Source organism: Podarcis liolepis, assembly GCF_965112155.1.
Source record: "Podarcis liolepis genome assembly, chromosome: 14".
In the NCBI taxonomy this organism is placed as follows: Eukaryota; Metazoa; Chordata; class Lepidosauria; order Squamata; family Lacertidae; genus Podarcis; species Podarcis liolepis.
The window spans coordinates 47,008,914-47,021,478 of record NC_139569.1 but is presented as its reverse complement, the minus strand read 5'-3'; the positions used below and the strand labels follow the sequence as shown (position 1 = coordinate 47,021,478).

The 12,565-nt window shown below is 45.3% G+C and overlaps 1 protein-coding gene across 2 annotated transcripts in view; it reads left to right on the top strand.

Annotated features, from left to right (window-relative positions):
• Positions 1-1,405: 1,405 nt before the first annotated feature.
• ALPK3 (alpha kinase 3) overlaps positions 1,406-12,565 on the top strand; it is an 85,369-nt gene continuing 74,209 nt past the window's right edge. The window contains exon 1 of one of the 2 annotated variants that reach the window (XM_083475536.1): positions 1,406-1,757. In XM_083475536.1, the coding sequence (XP_083331662.1) occupies positions 1,597-1,757 (161 nt within the window). In that variant the 5' untranslated portion in view covers positions 1,406-1,596. The remainder of the gene's footprint in view (positions 1,758-12,565) is intronic. The other variant, XM_083475537.1, reaches the window with a different exon arrangement.

Sequence of the window (12,565 nt, the reverse complement as noted above, 5' to 3'; positions counted from 1 at the left end):
TGAAAATATAGCAAATATTCATCAGTTTGCATTAGTGTCTATAAATTAGCATGTGCAAACCGGCATGCAACTCTCAGTGAGAGTCTTCTCCACTATGGCGAAAGGGATTGAATTTCTCTAGAAATTAGAGCTCTGTGTTACCGGTTTGAACCCGGAGCTGTAGCTAGGTGATCTTGCGCCCCTGACCAAACCATCCAGATTGCGCCCCCTAGCCACAGACAAATTAGCTTTTCTTTCTACCTCTCCTCCAACCCCCCCAACTCCACCCATTCAATTCCTCACGCACTAATCTATATTTTTATTTATAGACATATTTATGGACATATTTTAAAGCCAATTTTGCTCCCCCCCCGCCTGCGCCTCTGGCAGGGGTCCACCTCACCACCCCCTAGCTACAGCCCTGTTTGCACCGCCACCTTATAAATCGGCATGTGCAGATTGCATGCAAAACCCGTCAGCCACTTTTTTTTGCGGGGCGAGTGATCGCCCAAGAAAAAGAACAAGCATTTCCATTTTAGCCATGCGTCAATGACCCCCCACCCGCCCCCAAGGTGGCACCCCAGGTTTCAATACCCAGGACCGGATTAAGGTTTGATGAGGCCCTAAGCTACTGAAGGTAATGGGGCCCTTTATATGTCCAGCTGTCCTTTGTCAACAACAAATTGTTGCTGTTCTTTTATATTGAATATATGCTACATAATTTATGGACCTAATAGGTATCTAAAGCCATTTGCGCATAACAAAATATGCATTTTATCAAAGTAATTGTTGAACTGAAATACAATTAAGAAGAAGTATATCAATAGTGAAATACAATTAAGAAGTATATTAATAGTGAAATAATTTTTAAGCTCTAACTTAAAATGATTTTTTACTCGTAACAAACTTAATAATGCAAACACATTGGCATTTGGCAATAACAAAAGTTCCTTCAGAAACACAATTTACAAAGACTCATAATCTAGTCTCTAGAAACTTGCTATAACGTGAAATAATAACAGGTGATATATGTTGCAAACTGCTAATAATTATAAATAGCTTTATAAATATGAAATTAAGTGTTATAATACAATGCAACAGGGCCCATTAATTACATCATAGGAGCCTACACAACACAAGACAAAACAAAACAAAACAAAACAAAACATTATTGCTGTATGTAGGTTTTATTTTGTTTCCCCCCCTTATAATTTGGAAATGCACATCCAGTTTTTTTCTCCTTTAAATTTTGGGGGCCCCCAAGTGTGTGGGGCCCTAAGATATAGCTTGTTTAGCTTACAGCTAAATCCGGCATTGCGCCAGGACAGCCGTGCCGTCGGCTCGGTCTCGCAGCGAGCCAACAGCGCGGGGGCCCCGACGGGCAGGGAGCGCGCCGGGCGCGGGTCCGCCCCGCCGTCCCTGAGTGACAGCCCCATGTGCGGACCACTATAAATAGCGGCTTCGGCGGCCGGCCGCGCGTGATTGACGGCTGCCGCGCTGCGCGGCGTCGAAGCGGACTGGGAGCCGCCCGGGACCCCCGCGCGCCCTGCCGCCGCCACCAGCTCCCCACTTTTCCCGGCCGGGAGAGACCGAGCGTCGCTCTTCGCTGCGGGGCAGATGGGCTCCAGGCGGAGGCCCCTGGGCCGCTCCTACTCGGGCAACGGGCCTTACTCGGCGTACAGCCCCGGCCAGGGCAGCGACGGCGAGGACAACGGGCCCCTGGTGGAGCACCGACCCGAGCGGCGCAGCTATTTCCTGAGCGTGCGCCCCGAGAACAGGTACGCGCCGTCGGGGCGCGCGGGGGAAATCGGTACCCTGGAGGGAGATGTGGGGCGCTGTTGGCATCCAGGCCCGGAGGTGGGGTGGGGGGATCAGGGTAGGGGAAACGTCGAGGCGCCCTAAGCGATTGTGGTTACGTCGGGGGGCATCCTCCCGGCACGAAACAGATGGGCACCAAGCGCTTTTCTTTCGTGTTGGGAAGCGAATCGATGCTCGGGAGAGAGAGACTGCGGATGGTCAGAGGAAGGGCTGGTCGAAAGGAGGGAGAAGGAACCTGTGGAACTCATTGCCACCAGATGTAGGTAGGGGACCGCTCGCTTAGAGGGCTTGGAAAGGAGGAGAGGTGGACCGCTAACTGCCGTGGCAGTTCTTCCATGGAGCCTCGACGTCCAGTGGCAGCCTATCTCATAGGATCAGGCGACCTGGGGCATGAAATCGGGGAAGGCAGTTTCCCACGCGTCTGGTTTGTGGTTCCTCTGGGTGGGGATGAACCTTTGGTTCTCTGGACTCCAACTCCCATCAGCCCCAGTCAGCCTGGCCCGTGGACCCAGGGATAATGGGAGAGGTATTCCAGCACCCTTCCCCAGCCCTGGGCTACAGATGGACCTGATCCAGCAGGGCTCTTCTTACCTAATGTACTTTATTAAAGTGCCAGAGGTATTTAAATTGTGCAGATTTCAGTGTTGGGCCTTGCTTCCCTCCCCTCTCCGCGTTGGAAGTATAAATGAAGGAAAAGGTGCCTTGGAGAATGTGCAAAATGCACTTTTCTCTCTCTCTCGTGAGCAACCACAAGTAAACAACGCACTCACAAATCCACAGTTTCGTGGACAGTTGATAGTTTTGTGAGGCTATGAACCTCCTTGAGGCCGACAAAGGGATAAAGCAGATTATTTTTCCAGGGCTTTTGGGTGCCCTGGTGAACTTGTCCAATGGACCAGGAGGAGGGAGGAAGCAATTTCCTAGAGGTCTGTTTCGTTCCCTGCTGCTAACAAAGGACCTAGTTGATCAGCGGGCGCGATGCGCCAGGCATTCTCGCTGGCCTTGAGGGATACCCAGGAGAAGATGAGGAAGAAGAGAATCGCCTGGGAGGACAGAGAGCAACCGGGGCAAGCCAAGGCTTGCAGAGGCGACTTCTGCCTGGGCATTTTGGCTCTGCACCAGCTGCCAAATGGCTATTATTAAGCTGCGGACCAATAATGGAAGCTCTATGTATACAAGTGAAAGGGCTGATTTAGAGAACTCTCTCTTCCCCTCTCTTTATTTTTATTTATTAGGATTTTCAGTTTCATGCATTTCAATAATTTTACAATCATTTCAATATTTCAAAACTCGACTTCTTTACCCCTCTTTCTGCGGTTCCTTAAATTTGTTTTTTTATATTTTCTGAATATCCAAATTAACTTAGTTTACTCATTTAGTCATTCACTTTAAATATATATTCTTTTAAACTGCAGGTTAATATAATAATACAGTTTATTTGTAAATATTCCATAAACCATTTTCATTCTTTTATAAAAAGTTTGTCATCTTGATTTCTTATTTTTCCGGTAAGTTTCACCATTTCTTTGTATTTCTTTCATTTCTTTCATTTGTAACCATTCTTCCTTCGCTGGGACTTCTTCTTCTTTCCATTTTTGGGCAAGTAACATTCCTGCCACTATAGTTGCATACATGAATAAATTTCTATACACTTTGAGTAGTTCTGTCCCTATAATTCCCAAGAGGAAAGCGTCTGGTGTTTTTTTTACAAACTTTATTTTAAACATCTTTTTCAATTCATTATATATTATTTCCCAGTAAGGTATAATGTTACTACAAGACCACCACATATGATAAAAAGAACCTCCTTTCTCTTTATATTTCCAGCACTTATTTGATTTGGATTTATACATTTTTGCCAATTTACTCAGTGTTAGGTACCATTGATATATCATTTTCATATAATTTTCTTAGACCGTAGCATGCGGTAAATTTTATATCCATATTCCACAATTGTTCTCATGCTTCCATATCTATATTATGACCAATATCTATTGCCCAGTGAGTATCATTGAGGATTTTACTTGCTCATCTTTTGTTTCCCATTCCAATAATATCTTTTACATTTTAGACATCACTTTTCCATTCCATTCCAACAGATCTCGCTCCAGTTGTGATATTTGTTCCCCAAACCCTCGTATCCGATCTTTCTTAAATACTTTGTTCAAATGATGATATTGTATCTTCCCCTCTTTTAAAGCAAGAATTGTGTACTACTTAATCAGCGAAATAAATCTCAAAGCGGTTTTAAATAGTATGAAATATTCATTTAAAAGATAGCAATTAAAAACAGACTTTAAAAACCATTGACACAACAAAATGACCAAACTCAAGTTTTAAAAGCACATATGCGTAATAGAACTAAATGGCTGGGTTTAGGCTTACCAAAACAAAAAATGTATTTAGCAGGCATTGAAAAGCAGTACAGTGAAGGCGTAGACAGGGATTTCCAGAGAAATCCAGTGCCACACTAAAAGATTGCTTTCTTGTGAGTGTGGAACATGTGGCACTTTGCAGTTCATGCTTGCATAAGAAGTCTTAGCTTAGCCATCCTCCCTTGTAGTGAGTCAACCTAATGGGTGAGCCAGTGAGTCATCCTTGTGGACTGTTAGCAACTTTTGAGATCACCGCAGTGGTTTTTCAACTTCGGAGAACACAGAAATCGATGCCAGCCCGCAGTCCTGATTTCTCATCGGTGCTGACCATTTTTCTTATGTGAAAATTTCTGAGAGTTTCTGGACTGACAACGGCACGCAGTCTTGGGAACAGTGTACTGTGTTTCCTAGTTCTTGGATCAGTTGCTGAAAGAGCTGTTTTAAGACTGCAATCTTATACCAACGTATGTTGGAATAAGCCACATTGACTTTTGTGTAGATGTATATAAGAGTTGCCCTGTGAGGCTGTGCTCAGGACAGCAAGACTACAAACTGAGCACGTCTGAGCAGGGATGGGGAAACAGAACGGCAAATGGTTAAGGATGATTAGATCTGCGAGTCCTGCTCTGCCTGGAGGGCCATCACCTGAGTCAATGGACATTTGGATTACAAAAATCCTGGGCAGCTTTGGCGTTTGGTCACTGAAATATACTCAGAGTCGAGTGTGGATTTCATGCTCTTTATTCAGCTCATAGTAGTGAGGAATGCAAGTTCCCCCCGAAATGTCTGCTTATCCATTATTTACACAATGGGCGCCATGTGATTGGCTAATTCCGGGATTCTCCTGTAGGCCAATCAGGTTGTGGATTAACTTCCACCTGGAGTTGCATTGGGTGGCGCCTGTGGATCAATCAGACTGCTGCATTCTGGATCCTATTGTTCTAGGACCAATCAGACTGCTGCATTCTGAATCCTATTGTTCTAGGACTAATCAGACTGCTGCATTTTGGATCCTATTCAACTCAGTACATAACAGTGACTAATCAGCTGACTGCAGCTGGTGAGTCCAACCTGGAACTCTCCACATATTGTTGAACTACGACTCCCATCAGCCCGGGCAGCAGGGATGAAGTCTGGACTTTTGGCAGCAGCCTCACCTTGCAGGACAGCGGTGTGTGTGGGGGGCAATGTGGATGTTCTGCCCCAGGAGACTAATGGAACTGAATATGTTCCCAAATGCTCTGCTGGATTTCCCAGTGGATTGAGCGGGTGATCCTGTTACAGCCCTGGTCTTGCTGTGGGAGGGTGAGGCGTGGAGGGCTGCTGACATGATCCCTCATGGGGCTCCTCTCTGGTGGCTGCAGAGCTTGCGGTTTTCCTTGGTTTACTGAGGAAAGCTCTGGGCGGTGCAGCACGCTGGCAGGCGACTGGAACGCAAGGGGTGAAATTTTTTTTCAAGCTTCAACGAAAAGAGATGGGCGCACCAGGCTGGGCAAGCTTGGCAGTGTAGGCACAAGGATCTTTTTCCGCTGCATCCAGAGGGGCTTTCTGACCTCAATAAAATGTGCCTAGGATTGCAGTTCGCGTGGCAGCGCAGGAGCAAAGTTTGCTGCCGGTTATGCCAGCTGTCTCACGCGGCAGCGCAGAAGCACAAGACGTGCATCTTTTGTCGCCGTGCTGCCATGCGCTGCACCACAGAGCCAGCCAGCCAGCCAGCCAGGTGGAGATGTCAGTCGCCAACCTGCCATCCACAGATCTCCATGTGGTCGCAGTTGGAGCCTTGCCGGTCGCAAAGCGTGCCTGGTGTCCGGGGAATTTCGAACCCTGTAGGTCACACCTCTGCCTACCAAGCGGCAGAGAAGGTGGCAAAGAATTATTTTGCCGCCTCCGTTGCATCCTCAAAGAGCCGTCCAGCAGAGCTGCTTCAGGTGGTCTGGAGGCTGGTGCTACCAGCAATGGTGGGCGGGCCTCTGGATCACTCAGCAGCATGAGAAGTCGAATTTGCGTGGCGCTCTGAGGATAAAGGCGCCCAGCTCCATTGCTCCTCTCATTGCACTTTCAGCTGAGGTGTTCCATACAGTGCGTTTTCACACCCTTGGGATCCATATTGGTCTATGTTGTGGAAAGGACTCTTGCAATGATGCGACCGGCATCTTGCTCTCTTGACGCCTGCCCATCGTTTGCTGTAAGAGCCAGTTGGCAGTGACAGTGGTTCACCAGATGGGCTGAGGGTGTGATTTCTGTACAAAGGCTCTTAACAACTTGGGTCCAGGTGCATCCCTCCTTGATCACTGGGTTGTTTCAGGGATTCAGGGCTCCTCATCTCCCGTGGGTGGCTTGGATGCAAGGCTCACATTCACAAGGAGACGTGTGCTCAGTATTGCGAGTCCAGTTTTGTGGATCTTCTTTCCAATTGAGGTTAGACCAGTCTCGTTCCTGTTGAATGTCCAGCGCCAACTGAAAACTTAAAAAAACCAAAAATAAATCCAGCAGTCTTTAAAATTGGATTTTATAGTTTTAACTCATGTTTGGTCGTCTTGTAATTGGTTTGTTTGCACAGCATTTAGAGACGACTGTGATGAAATGGTAAAGGAATTGTTTGAATATAAATAAATGAATGAATGATGGGAGTTGTAGTCCAACAACACCTGGAAGACACCTGGTTGGGGAATGCGGGTTTAGTCACAGAGGTGATTTGACTTTAAAATGTATGATAGCTGTATCTACTTGATGTAGATTCAGATTTTTTTTTAAGGAGCCTTTCCCCCCAGCGATGTTGTGTGACATAGACTAGCTCAAGTTGCAAGACAAACTTGTAGATTCCAAACATGGACTGCCACACATTCTCTAGAATTTGTCGATTCACTCCAAGGTCTAAGATGTCTATAGATAAAGAGCTGCTTCACATATAGCATTCTTACCTTAAAGGCACCCCCAGTGTAGCAAATGATTTTTCAGTACTCTTGTTGACTGTCATCAGTAGCAATCAAGGGTGATGTAGCGGAGGCCTGAATTCAGACCCCCATCTCTCCATACAGCTCATTGTGTGGTCTTGGGCCAGTTATAATACCCCAGCCTAACTTACACTGCTGGGTTGTTGACGGTGCGTATGCTGCAGAGAGCTAATTGGATGAAGGGCAGGATAGCGATGCAATAAATGTTCCTACATGAAACATGTTGGGAATTTTACTGCATAGGAAGCTCTTGGGGAAATGGTAACCTTTAGCGAGCCAGCTGACTTGTGCAGCAGCGCAGAAGCACAAGATGCTCATCTTTTGATGCACATCTTTTGTTGTGGTGCTGCCACTGCACCCAGCACCGCAACGCCAGCCAGCCAGTTGCCAACCTGGCATCCAGTGATCTCCCCATGGTGGCCAATGGAGCCTGTGCCAGTCACAAAACACGCCTGGCGCCTGGGGAATTTTGAACACTGGTCTCTTCCAACTCTGATTCTGTACCTCTGTGCTAACATCTGAAAGGCCACAGGCTCCCTACTTCTGGTATAGATGCTAATGAACTAGACGGTCCCACTTGCTGTAAGGCAACTTCCTCCGTTCATATTTTTTTAAAGATATTTATTGAGAAAAAAATTTTAAATATAAGAAAAAATGAAAAATAAACATACAAAATAATAAGCAGTTAAAAACACACATTAATTTTCAATAACATAACTTCCATACCCTTATTTCCTCCAACCTCCTCATACTTCCCTTCTTTGTATTCCAGTTCAGTTTGTTAGCTCAGCAAATCCTTACCATAAAATTTTTACCCATTTATAATCCTTTTTTTCATATCTCTTAAAGCATTACAGCTGGAAACCGCTTAATTTCTATCCAACATCTTTCTAACATTCATTAATTTTACAATATTTCTTTAAGTAGTCTTTAAATTTCTTCCAGTCTTCTTTCACCGACTCTTCTCCCTGGTCTCGAATTCTCCCGGTCATCTCAGCCAGTTCCATGTAGTCAATCACCTTCATCTGCCATTCTTCCAGAGTGGGTAGATCTTGTGTCTTCCAATACTTGGCGATTAGTATTCTTGCTGCTGTTGTGGCGTACATAAAAAAAGTTCTGTCTTTCTTTTGCACCAATTGGCCGACTATGCCCAGGAGAAAGGCCTCTGGTTTCTTCAGGAGCAACTTCCTCCGTTCAAGTTACCAGGACTAGGAAGGACCATTCTCTGGAGGACATAGAGGCCACCTGTCAGTCTGTTTGGCTTAGATGGACCAGTCTTCTGATTCATTAGAAGCCATGCTATTGCCTTTTTCTTTCTTGTAAATATGCGAAAACATGCACTGGGCATGCCTCAGCCGGTTGTACCCCTCAATCACATGCTTCCCAGATGGTCTGCATGCTTCAAAGATATTTAGGATTCAAATCCTGCTCTTCAAACTTGACAGAGAAGAGTCAACACATTGTGAAAGCACAACTCTCTCTTTTCTCCAGTGCCTTTGCAGCTATGTGAATGCTCATGTTGCTGGCCACAGCAATTGTATAAATAATAATATGAATGATAAAATTGTTGTTATTACAGTTGCAAACTTACATCAGGTTACAAACTTAATTCGTTCCGGAGGTCCGTTCTTAACCAAAAACCATTCTTAACCTGAGATGTGCTTTCACTAATGGGGCCTCCTGCCGCCGCCGCACCGCCGGCACATGATTTCTGTTCTCATCCTGGGGCAAAGTTCTTAACTCGAGGTACTACTTCTGGGTTAGCGGAGTCTGTAACCCGAAGTGTTTGTAACCCGAGGTACCTCTGTATTATAATTAATTCAAAAAAAAACACGGGACGTGGGTGGCACTGTGGGTTAAACCACAGTGCCGCTTGGGCTTCCCGAAAGGTCGGTGGTTCGAATCCCCACAATGGGGTGAGCTCCTGTTGTTCGGTCCCAGCTCCTGCCAACCTAGCAGTTCAAAAGCACACAGCAACAAGTAGATAAATAGGTACCACTCCAGTGGGAAGGTAAACAGTGTTTCCGTGCGCTGCTCTGGTTTCGCCAGAAGCAGCCCGGAAAAACTGTCCGCGGAAGCGGACAAACGCAGGCTCCCTTGGCCTGTAAAGCGAGATGAGCGCTGCAACCCCAGAGTTGTTTGCGACTGGACTTAATTGTCAGGGGTCCCTTGACCTTTACTACCCAAGAACAATTATGGGCATCCCCTTTGAGCTTCTCTCAGGCTGAGGATTACTTTTTGGTGTGGCAGAGAAATATCTGTAATGGAGATGAGCATTTTGGCTTTTTTAAAAAGACATTTGCATTGCAAAGAGATTGACCCAGACCCACTTTAATAATAATAATGTCCACAGCCACTCTGGGTGGCTTCCAACAAAACACTAAAATACAATAACCTATTAAACATTAAAAGCTTCCCTGAACAGGGTTGCCTTCAGATGTCTTCTAAAAGTTTGGTAGTTATTCTTCTCTTTGACATCTGGTGGGAGGGCGTTCCACAGGGTGGGTGCCACTACCCAGAAGGCCCTCTGCCTGGTTCCCTGTAACTTGGCTTCTCGCAGCGAGGGAACCACCAGAAGGCCCTCGGCGCTGGAACTCAGCTTCCAGGCAGAACGATGAAGGTGGAGACGCTCCTTCAGGTATACTGGACGGAGGCCGTTTAGAGAGAGCCAGTGTGGTGTAGTGGTTAAGAGCGATAGACTTGTAATGTGGGGAACCGGGTTCGCATCTCCGCTCCTCCACATGCAGCTGCTGGGTGACTTTGGGCCAGTCACACTTCTCTGAAGTCTCTCAGCCCCACTCACCTCACAGGGTGTTTGTTGTGGGGGAGGAAGGGAAAGGAGAATGTTAGCCGCTTTGAGACTCCTTCGGGTAGTGATAAAGCGGGATATCAAATCCAAACTCTTCTTCTTCTTTTAGGGCTTTAAAGGTCAACACCAACACTTTGAATTATGCTCAGAAACGTACTGGGAGCCAGAGTAGGTCTTTAAGCTTTGCCCTGTGCAGTGGTGATGCTCCAGGGTTGTGTAGAATGTCTCTTGCATCAGCCCCCTGGTTCTCAGCCCCCTGCGAGGCTGTCCTTCGAGTCGCTCTCTCTGGCTCCTCCACTTGTACTTTCCATGTTGGGAACTGGGAATGTCGTGGCTTGTCCACCAAGTGGTCCTGTTTCAAAGGACTAAAGGGACAGGCTTGTTTCCCCAAAGCCTTAGCTAGCTGAAATAGCGTGAATTGTGTCATGGGGCCGAATGAGACATGATGTTGGACATGACATTTGGCGTTGTGATGTTCCACCAGTGCTTGCAATGATCTAATTCAGTTTAACCAATTTGATGAATTAATTCGAAAATCTCAAAATTACGATATACCTGAAATGAGTTCCTATAATTCCCAGGTGAACTGAACATGAATTAAGTTCCAATTGCCTTGGCACTTTGGGTGATATTTAATCCAATCCAATTTTAATTTTAATTGAATACTAGATAGATGCACAGATAAATAGTTGGTAGATAGGGATTTCATCACACTTTGCTGTGAATGATTGTGGCCATTGCAATTACAATTTTTAGCTGTCTGAAAAGTGGCTCTGCTGTTTTGGCTTGAATATCATAATGGTTGGGGACATGAAACAGAACAGTTGTCCACAATATTTACCCGTGTGCATACTGTTATGCTTTCTTAGTCTTCTTAAGTATATTTTTCGTTTTAGCAGAGCAGCTGGTACATTTCTGAAGGCCGAAAAAAAATCCATGGAGGACCACATAACAGAACTGTGAATTGAACTGAAATGGAACTCGTTCCTTTTTGAACTTGACCTGGGAAAAAATGCTTTTAAAAATAAACTTTCCAAGCACTGAGTTCCATTTTCCTTTGGGGAGGGGGGGCAAACTGGGTTGGGACTGTGGTTTGGGAGAGCGGGGCTTTAACCCTTTGGGCCCAATACGGGCCTGAGCAGAAAACCCCCCTCCCATATTTGCAATGGGGGGGGAGCTCCTATCGACACTGGTGGGGGCTTTACTCCCAGCTCCGATTTCAGTTGAAATCTCAGTGGGGAAAGGCTTACAAACCCCCTCCTCCACGCCACAGCCCTGATCAAGCTTGGCGCCTGCTCCCTGTGCCAGCTCTTGGTTGAAGAAAAATGAAATATGCAACGCCAGACCACATGGCAAATGTCATGTCTACTTTGGCCTTTCGAAATAGGGACAGTCACGCTGCAACAGTCATGCTGCAACAGTGGGTGATTCAAAGCAGGGAAGGGATGGTCAGAGCAGAAGGGCTGAACTCCCCTGCTCACTGGTTTTGCTCCTGCAACCACTTCTTCCCAGCTGCATGTTCCTTTGAGCCAGGTTTACACTGGGTCTCTGAGCCCAGACAGGGAAAACACAGCTGGAGTGGTGGAGGCTGGCGATAGGTATGCATTTATTGACAGCTGGGATGGGGAATTTGTACCCTCCAGGTGTGGTTGGGCTTCCAGCCCTTGCCCTTGCCTGGTCAATGGGGAGAGTTAAGTCCCCAGCCCATGGTCACACTCTGACCTTCATGGCAGAAGGGGGATTTCGAACCTGAGTTTCCTCAGTCCTAGTCCATGACACCACACTGGCTCTTAATAGAGGAGAGGACAGTGACTGGAAGCATTTGTGACCCATCTTCTTCAGATTTGTCAGACTGTCTGGTAGAGGTGACAATCAGATGATGATGATGATTTTATTTTCAATTTTATCCATTTCAATAATTTTACAATCATTTCAATATTTCAAAACCCGACTTCCTTCCCCCTCTTTCTGCTCTTCCTTAAATTTATTTTTAATATTTTCTGCATATCCAAGATAACTTAATTTGTTCATTTATTCATCTACTTTAAATATATACTCCTATAAAACTGCCGTTTATTACAATAATCCTGTCAGTGTTCTTATATGTTTAAAGTTTGTAAGTATTCCATAAACCATTTCCATTCTTTTATAAAAAGTTTGTTGTCTTGATTTCTTATTTTTCTGGTAAGTTTAGCCATTTCTACATATTCCATAAGTTTTTATATCCATTCTTCTTTCGCTGGGACTTCTTCTTTTCATTTTTGGGCAGGTAACATTCTTGCCGCTGTAGTCACATACATAAATATTTCTAAATAGTTTGGGTAGTTCTGTCCCTATAATTCCCAAAAGGAAGGCTTCTGGTTTTCCCCCCCACAAACTTTATTTTAAACATCTTTTCCAATTCATTGTATATAATTTCCCAGTAAGCTTTAACCTTACTACAAGACCACCACATATGATTTTTAAAAAATTCTTTCTCTTTACATTTCCAACATTTATTTAATTTGTACATTTTTGCCAATTTACTCTGTATTAGGTACCATCGATACATCATTTTCAAATAATTTTCTCTTAGACTGTAACATGCTGTAAATGTTATATCCATATTCCACAATCGTTCCCATGCTTTC